Genomic DNA, 19,047 nt, shown 5'->3' with positions numbered 1-19,047 from the left:
TTCCCTGTTTGTGAGCAGCAGGTCAAGAGGAGCACGGTCCCTAGTTGGTTCCTCCAGCACTTGCACCAGGAAGTTGTCCCCAAACACTTACCAAAAACTTCCTGGATTGTCTGTGTGCTGCTGTATTGCTTTCCCAGCAGATGTCACGGTGATTGAAGTCCCCCATTAGAACCAGGGCCTGTGATCTGAAAACTTCTGTTACTTGTCTGAAGAAAGCCTTGTCTACCCCATCCTCCTGGTCTGGTGGTCTATAGCAGACACCCACCACATGACCCTTCTTGCTCTCGCCTCTAAACTTAACCCAAAGACTCTCAACAGTGATCCAGTCATGTGAGTTACCCCATCAAGTCTCTATTGTTCCAATCACATCATAGTTCCTTGACTGTGCCAGGATTTCCAATTCTTCCTGCTTGTTTCCCAGGCTTCTTGCGTTCGTATGCAGGCACCTAAGATACCTAGCTGATTGCCCTACTTTCTCAGTATAAATCAGGAAGCATCCCCTATTGCACCCTCCTCCTTGTGTTTCCTCCCAGTATCCCACTTCCCCACTTACCTCTGGGCTTAGGTCATCGTCCCCTGGTGAACCTAATTTAAAGCCCTTCTTACTAGGTTAGCAAGCCTGCCAGCGAAGATGCTCTTCCCTCTCTTCGTTAGGTGGATCTCATCTCTTCCTAGCAATCCTTCTTCCTGGAACAACATCCCATGGTTGAAGAATCCAAAGCCCTCTCTCCGACACCACTTGCATAACCATGCATTTACCTCCACAGTTTGATGGTCCCTACCTGGGCCTTTTCCTTCAACAGGGAGGATGGATGCAAACACGACTTGCACCTCAAACTCCTTTATCCTTCTTCCCAGAGCCACATAGCCTGCAGTGACCTGTTCAAGGTCATTCTTGGCAGTATCATTGGTGCCCACGTGGAGAAGTAGGAAGGGATAGCGGTCCTAGGGCTTGATCAGTCTTGGCAGACACTCTGTCACATCCTGAATTTTAGCTCCAGGCAAGCAGCACATGTCTTGAGTTTCCCGGTCTGGATGGCAGATGGATGAGTCCGTCCTCCTTAGGAGGGAGTCCCCAACCACCACCACCCATCTCCTCCTCTTGGGAGTGGTGGTTGTGGAACCCCCATCCCTAGGACAATGCATCCCATGCCTTCCAGTCGATGGGGTCTCCTTCTGATCCCTTCCCTCAGATGACTCTTCCAAACCATTCTCTGCCAAGGTACCTGTGCAGAGAGCCTGAAATCGGTTTCTTACCTCTATCTGCATTGGGGATACATGGGTTCTCCTTTTTCTTCTTCTGGAGATCACATGCTGCCAATTTTCTTCCCTGTTCTGCACTGCCCTCTCGGATTCTTCAGCATCTTATTCATAGATGCTGTACCTACAGTACCAAATGCTGACTTCTATACAGAAAATCTTCATTTTCTCTGATGCAGTGCAGGGTTGATACTTGGGTCTCTAGTCCTTTAATCTTCTCTTCCAATATGGAGACCAGCTTGCACTTCGTACAGACGAAGTCTCTTCTATCCTCAGGGAGAAAGACAAACATGGCACATCCTGTGCAGGTCACAACAGCTGATTGCTCACTATCCATATTGTCTTCCTTCTAAGAGCCCCTTCTAAGAGTTGTATTTACTGCTCACAGAAGCCTGAAAGGCCAAAAAGAAAAAAATCTCTGTGGAAACTCCGCCCAGGCAAACTCCCTCTGTTTGCCTGTCCTCTGTTCACAAAAACAACAAGGAGTCTGGTGGCACCTTAAAGACTAACAGATTTATTTGGGCATAAGCTTTTGTGGGTGAAAAACCCACTTCTTCAGATGCATGGAGTGAAATCTTTTCACTGCTCACTTGGTTTGCAACTGGCTGCCTTTTTTATAAGGCTGCTGGCCCAAAGCAGTTGGCCCAGCTCAAAGTCTTCACTCCAATCAACCACTCAAGACCCATCTGGAACAAAGCACTCCCAATTCCCACTTTTCAAACAAACAAACACGCAGTCAAACAGTCCCTGCAACTAGCTCCAGTCAAACAAATGGTCACAGCAGACAGACTCTCGGATATTCACCCCACCAGCTCACAACACAGCCCCCTAATGCAGCACTCACCGTAGCTCTTCTCGGATGGTTCCCAGGCAAACTCCCTCTGTTTGCCTGTCCTCTGTTCGCCGCTTCCACAGCAGTGGACCAGCAAAACATTATCTCAACCAGATTATAGATTGAAAATAATATTTTCTTGAAAACAAATGGAAGGTAAATAGTTATTCCTGCTAAACTATCTCATTTCATGTTTGCGCATATGATTTTGTCACCTATGGGACGGACGTACATTGAAAAACCTGTGGCTTTGTCTTAACAGTGCTCTCTCCTTGGCTTCAGTAGGGGCAGAGCTGGGCAATGCTGAGCTCTTTTGAAAATATCACTTATAAAGTAATGAATAGTAGAAATTAGAAAAGAATCCCCAGCATGCAGCAAACCTTTGCATGTGGCTGTCCAGCTCTGAGTAATTTACAGATCCAATCCTGGAAGGTGCAGAGGAACAATTGAGTTTTGCAGGATTTAAGCCCCTCAGGGGACATCTGCACTGCAAAAAAAAAAAAAAACCCAAAGAAACAAACCCAAACCCCACAGCAACGAGTTTCAGAACGCAGAACTGACTGAAGCTCACAGGGCTCATGCTACGGAGTGAAAAATAGCAGCGTCCACGTTCCCGCTTGGGCTGGAGCCTGGGTTCTCAGACCCAGCCCCCGCGACAGATTTCAGAGCCCATGCTCCAGCCCCAGCTAGGACATCTTTGCTGCTATTGTTAGCCCTGTAACTGAAGCACCAGGATACTGACTCAGCTAACCCTGGGTCTGAGACTTGCTGCCATGGGGCTATTTTTGCAGTGTAGACATACCCTCAGAGTCTCTAAAGTATAAACCAGTCTTGTTTTCTGTTAGATGGTATTCTGGATAAATAACCTAAACATGGCTCGAGAAACACATCTAAGGAATGGTCTAGATAATGCTTGTGCTGTCATGAGTGCCAGGGACTGGACTGGATGACCTCTTGCGGTCCCTTCCAGTCCTATGATTCTATGATTATTAACTGTTTACTCTTAAGTGATAGGTGATTGAAGCAATTAAATGAGCTAAGGGTAATTATACTATGAAGCTAGACCAGGTTACTTGACAGAGGATATATGAAATGGACAATATCAGATGAATTTATAAAGTGGAACTCCTTGCCAGAGGGTGTTGTGAAAGCCAATACTATAACGGGGTTCAAAAGGGAGCTAAATAGTTTCATGGAGGACAGGTCCATCAATGGCTATTAGCCAGGATGGGCAGGGATGGTGTCCCTAGCCTCTGTTTGCCAGAAGCTGAGACTGGGTGACAGGGCATGCAATGATTACCTCTCTGTTCATTCCCTCTGGGGCATCTGCCATTGGCCACTGTCAAAGGACAAGATACTGGGCTTGATGGACCTTTGGTCTGACCCACTATGGCCGTTCTTATGTTCTTATGATGAACAGGCTTCTTGTTGAGATTTTGGAGTTCAAATATTAATTTTTAAATAAAAAATACAGATTTTCTCAAGTACCCAGTGGTTTTGGATGCCTCCATTTTTGGGTGCAGAACTGGAGAACTCCAGAAAGCACAGCTCATCAGAAAAGAGGCAGCCAAAATCACTGTTAACTTTTTGAAAATTGTGGCCGTGATGACTACTGTATATGGAAGTGGAATCAGATTAAAGGAGGAAATTGTCCGCTGCACATGCTTTCCCCGCAAAGTTCTTATGTTGTCCTTATTTGTTTTTGACATGGCAGTGATACGAGAGGTCCACAGAAGTGTACGCATATAGGGGATCATGTAGGCATCAAAACAGTTCCAAAGATCTGTGGCGTATGGCCTGGTTTTGATCTGAGCTGCTACACTGTTATAACGTTACAGTGCTTGGAAATAACTACCCGATTCAGTGCAGCCAAGCCCATTGCTGTGAGTTCAGGACAGAGTGGAAAACAATGATTTTGTCTATTTTAATATGGATGAATTTTTTGCAGACTGTATGTTTGAAAATATCAATAGCCTCTGACATCCCTATCTTTTTTGTTCTGTGTTTGTACAGCACCTAGTCCCGGTCCATGACTGGGGCTCCTAGATGGTGCAATAATACAAATAAGAAATAATAATTCTCTGAGTCTAATTAATGATTACTCAGAGCTTCGTAACCATGCACAAAATGTTCACACTGCATGTCATATTAATTGTAGCTTTGATTTTGTTTTTAATTAGAGTAATTGTTTAATTTACCATCTTGCTTCCCTGTTGCCATCTCTTTCTATTAGCCTTTTTTTTATTCGTTATGATGAAAAACGGTGGGCCAAATTCTAAGCTGATGTAAATTAACGTAGCTCCATTGAAGTCAGTTCACCCCAGCTGAAAATCTAGACCAATAACCTATTAGATGCAAATATAGTGGGAACCCTGTTATAAAGATGGAGTTGGGCAGCCTCCGTTTTGATCCCATCTGCACGATTCCAAGGAACAGCCGTTTCACCTGCAGCGCTCAAGAGAAAGAGAGAGTGAACTCCTAAGCTTGCTTTTTGCAGTCCGGGATAATCATGCTTTCCAAGCATTAGCAGCAGCAGCTGCTGATGAGATGTCCTGGCAATTAACTACCAGTGGATTAATACATCCCCCATTCCACACTCCCCTGCTATCAAACCCAGAAACAGACATTTATGATTCATTTATTTAAAAAACAATAATATTGCAGGTAACAGTCGGGCCCCTGATTGCCTCCCTTAGCAACAGACCAGCAACATGTGCGGCTGATGTGCAAGTAAAGGTGCTACAGAAATGCCCCATGTTCTCATGCAATGGCTCTCTCCTGGAAGTACTGATAGCTGTCATAGGCAGCGATCACCATTTCATTCCTGTTATTGTTCTGTGTCTTTGCAGTTTTCACTTGTATTCCAAATATGACTTGGTTTTATTAGTATTGTTATTATTATTATTTATTTTTGATTTGTATTGTCATAGCACCTAGGAGTCATGGACCAGGACCCCATTGCGCTAGGTGCTGTACAAACACAGACCGAAAAGACAATCCCTACCCCTAAAAGCTTACCTTCTAAGCATAAGACAAGAGACAACAGATGGATACAGATGGACACATTAGGGAGTACAGGAAACAATGAGACAATATTGATCAGCATGATGAGCAGTGATATCAGCGCCCCTGCAGCCTAACTGTTGTCAAGTTTGTTGTAGGCACCATGAATGAGGAGAGTTTTGAGGAGGGATTTGACGGAAAACAATGTGGTGACTTGGGGATGTTTATGGGGAGACTCCGAAGCCTGGTGGATGGGGGACAGCATGGTAAAAGGCACAAAGGTGTTTGAAAATTTAACAAGCGGGTGATGGAGGCTGGCATTATCAAAGGTGGGAGTCGACATCTCGGTAGCGAACGAGAGATGATCAGTAGGTGGGAAGAGCCGTGGTGATATTCATGTGAAAAGAGAAAGACCGTTCCAAGCAAGTACAGGCTGAAAGTTACAATTAAATCTAGCTGGACTCCATGAGCCTCTCAGGATCTGATCACGAGTCTTGTGTTTTCTTAAAGCCCCAGCTCCTGAAGTCATGGGATTACATGAGAATCTCAGCTTCCATTTAAATAATAAAAGTAAATTTCTAGTCCTCATGGCTGTGGAGAAAAGCATTAAAATGTGACTTCTATAGGGTCAAAACTCAGAAAGCAACTAATATATTATTTAAAATCTCATGATTTCTAAGTCAATCATTATTTGGGGGTAGGGGGTTGTTGACTCATGATTTTCCAATACTTTGGGTTGGCATCAAATGGGGACTGCTAGTTGTCACCACTGCTCTCCTTCAGGGCTCTCATAGAGAAGACTTTTAAATCTCTCTGACTTTGGACCCCTGGTTAGACAATGTAGAAATAAATGACCGGCAGTGGAAAGTAGTACTTTGTCTGTCTGTCTCTCTCTCTGTCTTAGGGATTTCTTTGCATATCATTTCCCAGGTAAATAGCATGGTGAAGGCCATATTGGACTTCAGGGCATGAGCTGTCCTTCTCCTCTCCCTGTTTCGTAGGTTCTCTGTTGGAGGAATTCCTTGCTGAAGAGGAAAGTCTTATAGCAGATGCCTTCTGTGGAAGGAAAGGAGAGAGTGCCGCCTAGTTCCCCATTCAGACCAGCAACACTTCTGCCTTGCCTGGGTTTAGTTTGAGCTAGCTGCTTTTCATCCGGACAGTGGTTTGCTCTAGGCTATGTGACAGCCTTGAGATGGTGCTGGTCGCGTCTGTGGAAAATGAGACGAACTGCGGGGGATTGTTGACATACTGTTGGCCTACAGTGCCACCCCACCTCTCCAAGTGGGCTCTTGTAGATACTGAGGAGAAGGGGAGAAAGGATGGATCCTCATGGGACCCCCCCCCCCCACAGGAGAAGCTTTAGGGGAACAGGAGCAGAGTAATGTGATCACTGGGATATGGCTTTTATCTAGTGCCAGGAGAAGTTCCTCTCTGAGGGGGACCAAGGCTTTTTTCATGCTCTGCCGCAGTCTGAAGCCCAGTTGGGAAGCATCCAGGAGCTTGGCAGAGGTTACATGTTGCCAAACTTTGGTTGCTGCTCTTTTCTGGTTGATTTTTGCACAGGGGTGGGAGTCTGGAGAACAGCAAGGGAGCAGCTGGACAGATCTTCTGCACTGAGCGTGGGTATTGTCAGGGTTGGGCGAGGTCTTGTATTTTTCAGGGAGGATGGCCGGTTCAGTGCTCTGAAGGGGGTGACGATCATTTCTATTAGCAGTGGGCTCCGTTGTTCTTGGCTGCCTTTCACGAGCTAGCGGGGTCGTGGGTCTGTGTTGCAGGTGGTGGCTTGAATGTTTTGCAAGGTTTCTGGCACGTCCAGCTCTCTTAGGGCCTCTGCAATTCCTGATCTCCAGAGTCTACGTGAGCAGCAATGCTGCTCAGTGCTTCGGGTTCTCTGGGGCAGCTAATTATCACCAATAGTCAGGACCTGAGGGTTATGTCTTACCAAAGAGACAGCATTACTATGCTGACACTCTGCTTCGTTACTGCTCAACCTTTATTCGTACCTGGAATCCTTATTGGTTTAAATTGAATCCACTTGCCTGAGAAGGAACCACTCATGAGCAAAGACTGTAGAATCAGATATTCAGAGCATCTGTCTATCAATATAAACTGGCCATCTATATAATCTAGTCTCTAAGCATTTATGCTGCACTCATCTCCATGTTATCTAAGTTATTTTGTCACTTGCATGGGGCATCACCCGCATCATTTCCTACAACACTTGGGTTTCCCTTACACTGGGAGCCAAATCCTGCTCACCTTACTCACACAGTCACACTGTGGGGCCAGATCCTGCCTTTAATTTATCAGAATAACTCCACTGTGGTCAACGAGTCACTCCGGATTGACACCAGTATAACAGAAGAAAATTCAGCCTACTCATGTCACACGAATTTGATACTTCTTCATCTCCTGTCCAAGTCCTGGCTCGGCTTAGTTATGAGAGTGTGTAGAAGGAACCTAGGATGGGAAGTGAAATCCCTCTCTGCCTTATGGAACTGTCTTGGAGCTCCAATCAAATGCTGTTTGACTAACTTTCTGGTTTTCAGCGAATATGGCTCTGACTTTTAAGAAGTGCTCCTTGGAGGCAGGGCTGTAGTGAATTTGCCTGGAACATGTTGGTGCTACTGCAGCTTAAGTAGTAAGTAATGATGATGGTAATTGTGCCAACAGGAATTCTGGGACATCTGCCAGAGCAAAGCGAACAGCCAGCCCTATTTGTGTTTAAAGAAAGTTGTCTCTAAACCCTCACCCATATTAGTTATATGGCATGATGTCCTGCTGGGGCCTGTATTTAAAATATTAGCCAAGATTTGCAAAAATAGGAGACTAAAGTTAGGTTCCTGAATACATAATTGGGCTCTTAAATAAATAGCGTGGTTTTCAAAAGCGCAGAACACTCCACAGCTCACGGTGAAGTCAATTGTAGCTTCGTGATGCTCAGCACTTTTGAAAATTAGGCCATTTACTTTGGTGCCTAAATATAGATTTAGGAGTCTAACTTTAGGCTCCTGTTTTTGAAAATTGAGGCCAATAACAACACATGGGTGAAATGTTATGGTTCTTTTTTCTTTTCTTTGGGTTTCTTTAACTCTATTGGTATAGTCAAAGCAGGGAATTCTTCTCCTGCCCAAAAACGTACGTAGGTGCTGCTATATTGGTATAACAGTGTTAATCGTATAGTTAATTCTGGCTCAAGAAAGAGAATTAGCTAGTAAAAGGTCCTTCTATACCAGTATAACTGTATCTGTACTGGTTTCAGAGTAGCAGCCGTGTTAGTCTGTATTCTCAAAAAGAAAAGGAGGACTTGTGGCACCTTAGAGACTAACATTTCCATTTCCATGGGCCATTTCCAGCAGTTGACAAGAACGTCTGAGGAACAGTAGGGGGTGGAGGGGGGGAATAAACAAGGGGAAATAGTTTACTTTGTGTAATGACCCATCCACTCCCAGTCTCTATTCAAGCCTAAGTTAATTGTATCCAGTTTGCAAATTAATTCCAATTCAGCAGTCTCTGGTTGGGGTCTGTTTTTGAAGTTTTCTTGTTGAAGAATTGCAACTTTTAGGTCTGTAATCCAGTGACCAAAGAGATGGAAGTGTTCTCCAACTGGTTTTTGAATGTTATAATTCTTCACGTCTGATTTGTGTCCATTTATTCTTTTACATAGAGACTGTCCAGTTTGACCAATGTACGTGGCAGAGAGGCATTGCTGGCACATGATGGCATATAACACATTGGTAGATGTGCAGGTGAACGAGCCTCTGATAGTGTGGCTGATGTGATTATGCCCTGTGATGGTGTCCCCTGAATAGATATTTGGACACAGTTGGCCACGGGCTTTGTTGTAAGGATAGGTTCCTGGGTTAGTGGTTCTGTTTTGTGGTGTGTGGTTGCTGGTGAGTATTTGCTTCAGGTTGGGGGGCTGTCTGTAAGCAAGAACTGGCCTGTCTCCCAAGATCTGTGAGAGTGATGGGTCGTCCTCCAGGATAGGTTGTAGATCCTTGATGATGCGTTGGAGAGGTTTTAGTTGGGGGCTGAAGGTGATGGCTAGTGGCATTCTGTTATTTTCTTTGTTGGGCCTGTCCTGTAGTAGGTGACTTCTGGATACTCTTCTGGCTCTGTCAATCTGTTTCTTCACTTCAGCAGATGGGTATTGTAGTTGTAAGAATGCTTGATAGAGATCTTGTAGGTGTTTGTCTCTGTCTGAGGGGTTGGAGCAAATGCGGTTGTATCGTAGAGCTTGGCTGTAGACAATGGATTGTGTGGTGTGGTCTGGGTAAAAGCTGGAGGCATGTAGGTAGGAATAGCGGTCAGTAGGTTTTTGGTATATGGTGGTGTTTATGTGACCATCGTTTATTAGCACTGTAGTGTCCAGGAAGTGGATCTCTTGTGTGGACTGGTCCAGGCTGAGGTTGATGGTGGGATGGAAATTGTTGAAATCATGGTGGAATTCCTCAAGGGCTTCTTTTCCATGGGCCCAGATGATGAAGATGTCATCAATGTAGTGCAAGTAGAGTAGGGGCATTAGGGGATGAGAGCTGAGGAAGCGTTGTTCTAAGTCAGCCATAAAAATGTTGGCATACTGTGGGGCCATGCGGGTACCCATAGCAGTGCCGCTGATTTGAAGGTATATAGTGTCCCCAAATGTGAAATAGTTATGGGTGAGGACAAAGTCACAAAGTTCAGCCACCAGGTTTGCCGTGACATTATCGGGGATACTGTTCCTGATGGCCTGTAGCCCATCTTTGTGTGGAATGTTGGTGTAGAGGGCTTCTACATCCATAGTGGCCAGGATGGTGTTTTCAGAAAGATCACTGATGGATTGTAGTTTCCTCAGGAAGTCAGTGGTGTCTCGAAGATAGCTGGGAGTGCTGGTAGCATAGGGCCTGAGGAGGGAGTCTACATAGCCAGACAATCCTGCTGTCAGGGTCCGTACTAGGGCTTTTACCAGCATAACTCTATGCTGGCAAAAAATCACATCCCTAACTGATATAGTTATACCAATATAACTTTTTAGTATATTCCAGTCCTTATCATGTTTGTACCATTCAAAATCGAGGTGTCTAATCAGTTAGCCTCCGTGCAAAAGGTAGAGGTTTTGTATGCAGACAAAGAACAGGTTTTGCCAGATCCAATATAAAGAGAAATATATTTATGGAACTATTCAGGAAACCAGTTTTAAAATAAATGAAATGAAATATTCCCTGAAGTATTTAGGAATCCGCCCTCACGCCCCCACACACACCCGAACCCTCTGCCCCAGTCCGGAGCCCCCTGCCGCACCCTGAACCCCTCATTTCTGGTCCCACCCCGGAGCCCACACTCCCAGCTGGAGCCCTCACCCCCTTCCACACCCCAACCCCCTGCCCCAGCCCGGCAAAAGTGAGTGAGGGTGGGGGAAAACAAGCAACAGGGGGATGGAGTGAGCGGGGTGGGGGGGGGGTAGGGCCTCAGAAGGGGCAGGGTCTCCGGGAAGGGGCTGGGAAGGGGAAGGGACAAGGGTGTTTGGTTTTGTGTGATTAGAAAGTTGGCGACCCTACTTGAGCTGCCTGCACGCTGCAGAACAACAGGGCTTGGACCCACATCACAGCAAGATGCGGGCTCTGACTGCCCTTCTCCCAGCAAGGTCCTAAGACCTAGGTGTTTGTTGACCTGAGTCAGACTGCTTTGTGTGTGGACGGAAGGGGGTCTCGGGCCCAAACCTGAGTCAGGAGGCCAGGCTTAGTGTGCTGTGTAGATACACCCTCTGAGTGCACCCCCTCAGGTTTTAGACCTCATGCCTTTGCCTCTCCTGAGGTGAAATTTCTCAGTTCTTCCCAGGCTTCCATACCCTGTCTATCAACTGTCCTTACCCTCCACATCTGAATTCTGGCACCAGCAGTTAATTCTGCCCCTGGGGTGTCTTAGATCAGTGCTGTACAGTGGCCAGATAATTATTGTCTAGTTTTGCCGTAGGAACAAATCTTTTAGATTGTCAGAGGGAAAAGGCTGTTCAAACAACAAGCAGCCTGCACACGTCTTTCTTAGAGGATCGCCAGCCCCTGACAGGAACCTGGGCAGGCCTACCTTCTTCAGATACCCACAAGAGGCATCTGTGTCTCCGAACAACTACTGTCCTCCTCCTTTGTCCCCTGAGAGTGTTCCTTTTAAACCTGCCACAGTTTTTGCTCTTCTATATTCGCGGGCCTTTTTCTGTCCTGGCTTCGTCTCTTAACAACTCTCAGAAGTGCTGAAAAATGGTTTATGTTTAAGCCATTTCCCCTACTTCCTGCTTTTTTCCCCCTACGGCGCCCTATTAGATTAACCAAAATATTCACACAATAAACATCTCCTCTCAATAAGCAGGTCAATATACAGAATTCACCAATTATTGCCAAGCAGCCCCAAATCTGTCTCACAGTCCTCCTCAAAAAAACCCAACAATTACTTCCGCTACTTTCTCTCTTCAAGCATTTGGTTTCCCTTCAGAGGGAAAATAAACACTCCTGAATTCACCATTGTAGGAGTTCAGCCACAAAACATGTAAAGAAGGAAAACCCCCTTTCAGGTGGCACATTTCAAATGACTGTAAGAGGCACTGTCGAGTAGTTTAGAATTTGCATTTTTGTTTGTAATGGTTTTTTTCTGCTGACTCCATCTATTGCCTCCCTTTAAGACCAGGGTTGGCCCGTGGAGTTCTACAGCATGACTTGCGGCTGCTCTCACATTTAACATGGAGGTGCAGCCTGCTGCAGATCTAGGTCCCCGGATGTGATGCTGTGTCTTAATCCAAAGCTGCGTCCTGTAGTCTTTGCAAGCCACTCCTCTGAGTTAAAGGTCAATGTGGCTGCACGCTGCGCCATCTAAGGGAAATTAGGTCGGCTCATTGGGTTCTTGGGAAGTGGCTAAGGTGGCTTTCAGTCAGCAAATATTAGGACTTCCCTGCCTGAAGAGAAGGGTCAGATTCTGCCAGGATTATTCTATTCTGTTCTCATTCTTATACTGCCCTGGTCACCACAGTATCTGAGCACGGCCAGCCGTGCATTAAATGATGTGACTAGCATTTGCCACGTGTGATTTCCTCTCTCTCACTTTTCTCTCCAATGGGAAAACTGCGCGAGGTTTCTTTTTGCTTGTTTGTTTGAATGGACTTATTTGGGATTGGTTTATTTTATGTCTGCTGGGCTGGGCGCTGGCTAGTGAAGTCTTGGCTGTACAGAAAGTGGTGATGTCGGAGGTGGTTCTTAGATCTTGTGGGAGTTCGTTTCACAGTCTTGGACCGGCCTCAGAGAAAGCTCTACATAGGACACATCTCCATAGAGAGAGAGCTCTCCCTCCTGCTCTGAGCTGTTATCCTTTCCTGGCCTACTGGTTCTTATTCCGTTGGTTGCTATTTGACCCCCCCACCCCCGCCAGCTGTTGTCGCCAATGACTGATGGTCGGCTTGCTCCTTCCCTGTGCTGCAGGTATATCCGAACCATGTACCTGGGGATCCAGAGCCAGAGGCGGAAGGAACACCAACGGCGCTTCTACTGGGCTATGATGTACGAGTATGCAGACGTGAACATGCTGCGCCTCCTGGAGACTTTCCTGGAGAGCGCGCCCCAACTGGTGCTACAGCTCTGCATAATGATCCAAAAGAACCGTGCAGAAACATTACCATGTAAGTGGCCCATTTTCTCAGCCGCTGTTGGATGTTTTGTTGACCGACCACACTGTCGTGGAAGGTGCTGGCACTTTGGACAAAACTCGTTTCAGCTCCATGCTGCACTTGCTCAGTAAATTTCTGCTCGTGCTGCTGGAAAAAATACTCTACTACTTCAGTCTCTTATAGACCAGCGTGGTCATGAGGAGTGATCACAAGGCTGGGCACCAGGAATTCCTTAGCTCTGCTCCTGGTTCTGCCACTTACTTGCTGTGTAGCCTTGGGCAAATCACATGACCTTTTTCTGCCTCAGTCTTCCCCCCTGCAGAGTGGGGACAATAAAACATATCTGCCTCAGAGGGGTGTTGTGAGGGTTAACTGGTAAATGTTTGTGCCTTGTTTAGACTGTGCAAAGTGCTATATAAAGTGCTACGTTTCATAGATACAGACAAGGTGGTCACCCTTAAAAAGTCAACTTTTGCCATGAGTTCAAACACGCTTTTTGGTACCACAGTTCTGAACTATTCTAAGAATAGGGAAACACTGTATTATCTCAACAAAAAAAAAAAGAGTACTTGTGGCACCTTAGAGACTAACAAATTTATTTGAGCACAAGCTTTTGTGAGCTACAGCTCACTTCATCGGATGCATGCAGTGGAAAATACAGTGGGGAGATTTTATATACACAAAGAACATGAAACAATGGGTGTTACCATACACACTGTAACAAGGGTGATCAGGTAAGGTGAGCTGTTACCAGCAGGAGAGCACATGCATCCGATGAAGTGAGCTGTAGCTCACGAAAGCTTATGCTCAAATAAATTTGTTAGTCTCTAAGGTGCTACAAGTACTCCTTTTCTTTTTGTGGATACAGACTAACACGGCTGTTACTCTGAAACCTGTATAATCTCAGACACCATGTGTGCTAACCATCAGCAAGTGCTGCCATTTTCATGGCAAGTGTTGTATATACAGACAGCAAAACTTGTCTTAAGCAACACTTCGTTGCCTTAGTAGATGCAGGACCAAATTCACCGCTGATGTAAGTGGTTCAACTCCATTGACCAGTATGCTGCATTGAGTGGGCTGCATGTTTTGCTAACATCTGCACTGCAAAGCTTGGTGAATGAAGAGTTTCCTAAGCATGCCACATTCCTTGCTAAGGTACAAGATTGGCGGGCACTTTCTCAATCCAGTTGTATATACCTTTCCCCGTCAAGTACAATATCCTGCAAAAATAAATGAAATACAAAGAGACACCATCAAGAAAGGAACGTCCAAGATTTCTCTTAAGGAGACAAAAACCAAGGGAAAGGGAGGTAATATTAAAAAGCGACTGTGTAGAAAAGATCACCCACTGTCTTGCTCAATGTATTGGCTCCCTGTGGACCTTTGACTCCTATCTACTGATTACAATTTTTTAGTGATGTTAGTACTGCAGACCCAAGCCAGCTCTGGGAGGGTAAACTGGATTTGATTCTGCCGTGGGCCCGTGAACAAAATTGTCAGTGAATGCCCCTGTTTCCCCCTCCCATTTAAAATCACATGGGAGGGGAACATTTACTCCCAAACCTGTGTGGCTTTTTGGGAGCCATGCTTCATCATCCATGCTTGGATTAGTCCTGTAGGCTGCGAATCCACTGGAAATCCCGATGCAACCCCAGTGCACCCCTGACTAGATTGACGGTACAGTGCTAATAACAGGCAAAGGCCGTAACAACTAATTATAGTCAGCAGAGCAAGCAGATATGACTGAAGACACATTGGGAAGGGGTTTTGACACTAAATTCGCCTCAGTTTTTAAAATAAGCAGTTTTTATACTTAATTTCTCATGTGGTTCCTCTCGACTTAATAGGATTTAGAGAAACCCCTGATGCCCTTCCATTGATGTCATGAGTGCTTTGTGTAAACTTTTTGCTGGGAATTTGTCTGACCAAGGCTACTGTATTCTATACAAGTAGCATTGTACGTCTATTGAGGGTAGCCCGATCCTGCAAAACTCTGGCTATTGGCTGCTGTTAATCCAAAAGAGATTTTCAGTGTAAATCTTAATTTTGCAACGCCCTGTTGAAATCTATGGGACATTATGTGGTACATGCATTATACTTCTCCTGTAATAAACTGTATGTAACCTACTGTGTATTTAAGAAGGGAACAGCAAGAATTACCGTAAATGCATGGTCCACTTTTCAAACCAGAATGCCAAAAGTTAGGTTTTAAATGACTACTTAGGCATCTAAACTGTGGGTATGTCTTCACTGTAGAGTTAGCCCAGGTGAGCTGCACTGGGATTAGCCTAGCCCAGGTATGTGCAGCCACACTGCAAAGCCCTGCCCAAGTTACTGAGGCCTGACCTATCCCTAAAACTTAGGTCGACCTAACTTCCTCGCTCAGGTCTGTGAAAAATGTTGCTCTGCGTGAGGTGCTTAGGTCAATCTAACCCACACTGTTGTTCTAGCTACTGGCTCTCTCGGGGGTTGATTTACTACAGTGATGGAAAACCCCCTTCCCTCACTGTAGTGTCTAAACTACAGCGCTACAGTCGTGTATCTGCAGTGGTGCCACTGTAGCACCGTTAATGTAGAGATGCCCTAAGTGCTCCTGGGTGCTGCACTCCCCTCGTGTGTCACTGGGACTTCTGGGGGCCTATCCCATGGTTCTTTGCACTGCAGTCAGCTGAGCCGCTCTATCATTCTTTGCCAGTGAACTGTGGGAGAACTTGTCTGTCCCTTTGGGCGGGGGGGGGGGCGAACAGCAGTGGAGGACTATACGCATGTGAGTGGTTTAGCCCGCATCCTCACTGCAAAGTGGGCGGTTGCCAGCCTGTGTGAAAGTGGCACCCGTGCTCTAATGCTCATCCCCAGCTGGGCCAGTTAGCTTGTGTTGGAAGCACCACGAAACTCAGGTGAGAGGTTTTCATGTGTGGATGACAGGGAGGTTCGGGGCAACACCCAAGTAAGAGCCATCAGCTATGTCTGCTGTGCAGAGTCCATGCCAGTATAGCTATGTTGGCATAGCCCCACAGGGTAGATTCAGTGTACACCCACAGCAGTAGCTCTGCTGGGCTAGGAACACCACCTCCCCAAATGAGATCAGCGATGTCAACAGAGCCATTCTTCTATCCGCAAAGCTGTATCTACGCTGTGGGGTTTGTTGGTATAGCTCTGTTGGCCAAGGGTGTGGTTTTTTCCCTGCCCCTGACCCACATAGCTTAGCTGGTATAAGTTTTAAGTGTAGGCCAAGCCAAAGTTAATTCTGAGGTAAAGCTATATCCTTGCGTGTTTAGACTGGAGCTGGGTGAATGCTGGATAAAGTGGTTGCAAACTTTCTTTTCCTAAAGGCTGTTCACATGCCTTGTCCTTCCCTCTTTGCAAACAGTTGTGCGATTGTGGCTTTGTTCACGTGAATGCTTGGATAATAGCTGTTGTTTGTAAGTCTTTGTGTGTGCCTGCAAACCAGGGTAGTCGTGGGCAAATAGCCACGTTTGCTAGTCTCTGTTCATTCTTTGCCAGTCCTCATTCTCCTGTTGAAAAGTTTCAGTCATCCTGCCAGGGTGCGGTAACCACGTCATGTGACTTAGAGTACCTGCTCCCCCCCAGCAGTGAGTCACGGAGCTCAGGTCAACTGACCTGAGCTTGTGCTTCAGGGCTAGAAATAGCAGCATAGATGTTCCCAGTGAGACCCACCATCCTCACTGGGTTTCAGAGCCCAGCCTCCAGGACAGCTGTACTGATCTTTTTAGCCCTGTAATGCAAGTCGCACCAGTCCAAGTCAGTTGACCCAGGCTCTGAGATTCGCTGGCGGGGCGGAGGGGATTGTGCAGTGTAGACGTATCCTTAGGTAAACAATCACACACAATAATGAACAGTGACTAGTGGAACAGAACAATTTACGAACTATCCAGAGGCTGAAATTTATTGGCTTAGACTAGTTGGTAAATTCATAGATCAGGGAATACGCTGCCAGAAAGCAGGATTTGTTCTGGAACAGGCCAGATTTGTGATCTCAGAATAGGCCAAATACAATGGATAATTTGCAACCAGTTCTATTTCGTTGCCAAGTTTCCATTTCGGTCCTTAAATTCAGCTGTAGATACCTACCTTTGGACAGCCAAGTTTTGAAAATGAGTTAACTTCTTGCTGTACGGTGGGATTTTCAGAAGTGTTCCTTCCAAACCATGCTCAAGATCTGTTTTGTGACAGGGTAAAAAAAATAATCTGGTGAACTTCAAGAATGCTTTAAAAAAAAAAAAAAAAGGACCCCAAAAGCCATCCTGCATCTGCAAAACTAATGCATCTCCGTGACTTTGCTCTGCAAAATCATCCTGATTTATACAACCCATAACTAAGGAAAGCTGGATATAGAGGACCCCGTAGATTACCCTTTCTATTCTGGAATGAAGATCCAATGGATCATCTGTCTCTTCCAGTCCAGGATTATCAAGGCATCAAGCTGGCTTAAATAAATCATCTGCTCTTCGCAAGCAGAACCCCCGCACTTTTCTTACTAGAACATTTTCATGGGAACCTGCAAGGGAAAGGTGTCTTTATGTACAGGAATTTTTGTATCACACAATTCTAGAGCATGGACTAGAGATGGAAAAACCCTGTCAGATCATCCAGTCCATCTGCCTGCCAATGCAGGATTGTCCCCTGGTCCTGTTTTCTAATGCTCTCTGTAGAAGACATTGCTTTTGGTTGAGTTGTATGAAAGCGAGTAGGGAAAAAGCCACAAAACGTTGCCTGGGGTGGAAAGGATTACTCCTGGTGCCACTCTGAGGGCCCACCCTATAAAGTGACCCACCCACCAGCAGCCTTGCATGTTCCTCCTTGCAGGAGTAGGTTGGCCTTATGTGCCAGGATTAGAGAAGCAGGTCCTTATTGCAGGATAGGGTGGAGAAGAGGCACCTGGTATAGTCTGGTGCCATGCAAAAGGGTGGGAAAACTGGGGGAGGAATCATGGAGGACTCTTGAGTTTTGATAAAAATCAGTGTTGAAGATTTGCTCTGATTCAATGCAGATTTTTCCATAATGAGCTAAGGACCCAACCCAGCAAAGCACTTAAGCATGTGCATAACTTTCAGCACACAAATAACCGCATTGCAAGGCCACTGGTGAGCTACAAGCTAAACATGGGCATACGCGCTTTGCGAGATGCGAGTTTGTTTCCTGGTCCCCCGCCCAGTTACCCAGGCAATAATAACTGAGAGCTATTTGGTGGCCTGTTTGGAATGAGTTGTTTGTCTCAGTCCGGTTCCCAGCAGTCAGGCGTCCACATCAAAAAGCCATCAGCGCCGCTGGCAATGGGCATGAAGAATGCTCTGCTCACTCACTCTTAGAGTACGTCAGACCTGAGGCACATTGGCTGCGAGCAGCGTGGGGGGGCTGTCAAGGTTCCTTCCCCACTCTGAACTCTAGGGTACAGATGTGGGGACCTGCATGAAAACCTCCTAAGCTTACTTTTATCAGCTTAGGTTAAAACTTCCCCAAGGTACAAAATTATTTTACCCTTGGATTTCCACTGCCACCACCAAACTTTATCTGGGTTTACTGGGAAACGTAGTTTGGACACGTCTTTCCCCCCAAAATCCTCCCAACACTTGCACCCCACTTCCTGGGGAAGGTTTGGTAAAAATCCTCACCAATTTGCATAGGTGACCACAGACCCAAACCCTTGGATCTTAGAACAATGAAAAAGCATTCAGTTTTCTTACAAGAAGACTTTTAATAGAAGTAAAGGAATCACCTCTGTAAAATCAGGATGGTAGATACCTTACAGGGTAATTAGATTCAAAACATAGAGAATCCCTCTAGGCAAAACCTTAAATTACAAAAATACACACAGACAGGAATATTCATTCTATTCAGCACAGCTATTTTCTCAGCCATTTAAAGAAATCATAATCTAACACATAGCTAGCTAGATTACTTACTAAGTTCTAAGACTCCATTCCTGTTTTGTCCCCAGCCAAAGCATCATACAGACAGACACAGACCCTTTGTTTTTCTCCCTCCTCCCAGCTTTTGAAAGTATCTTGTCTCCTCATTGGTCATTTTGGTCAGGTGCCTCCGAGGTTACCTTTAGCTTCTTAACCCTTTACAGGTAAGAGGATTTTTCCTCTGGCCAGGAGGGATTTTAAAGGGGTTTACCCTTCCCTTTATATTTATGACAGGGGCGCTTACATTGCTGTGCTGCTCTGATTCTGAAAATAAAAGACCAGTTAAGTCAGTAGGAGTTTTTCCGTTGATTTCAATGGGCTTTGGATCAGTCCCCAGGGCTGTCACTTCAGTCCCCAGGGCTGTCAATCCAGCAGCTTTCTCCATCACA

General features: G+C 45.8%; 1 protein-coding gene across 1 annotated transcript in view; it reads left to right on the top strand.

The window, feature by feature from the left end:
• Positions 1-19,047, top strand: part of XKR6 (XK related 6) — a 300,323-nt gene that overhangs the window by 251,309 nt on the left and 29,967 nt on the right. Inside the window, exon 2 of the mRNA XM_074947423.1 lies at positions 12,541-12,737. Within this exon, the coding sequence (XP_074803524.1) occupies positions 12,541-12,737 (197 nt within the window). The remainder of the gene's footprint in view (positions 1-12,540; positions 12,738-19,047) is intronic.

This window comes from Natator depressus, chromosome 3 (assembly GCF_965152275.1).
Source record: "Natator depressus isolate rNatDep1 chromosome 3, rNatDep2.hap1, whole genome shotgun sequence".
NCBI classification, from domain to species: domain Eukaryota; kingdom Metazoa; phylum Chordata; order Testudines; family Cheloniidae; genus Natator; species Natator depressus.
The sequence above is the reverse complement of the archived record's forward strand: the minus strand, read 5'-3'. Positions and strand labels throughout refer to the sequence as shown.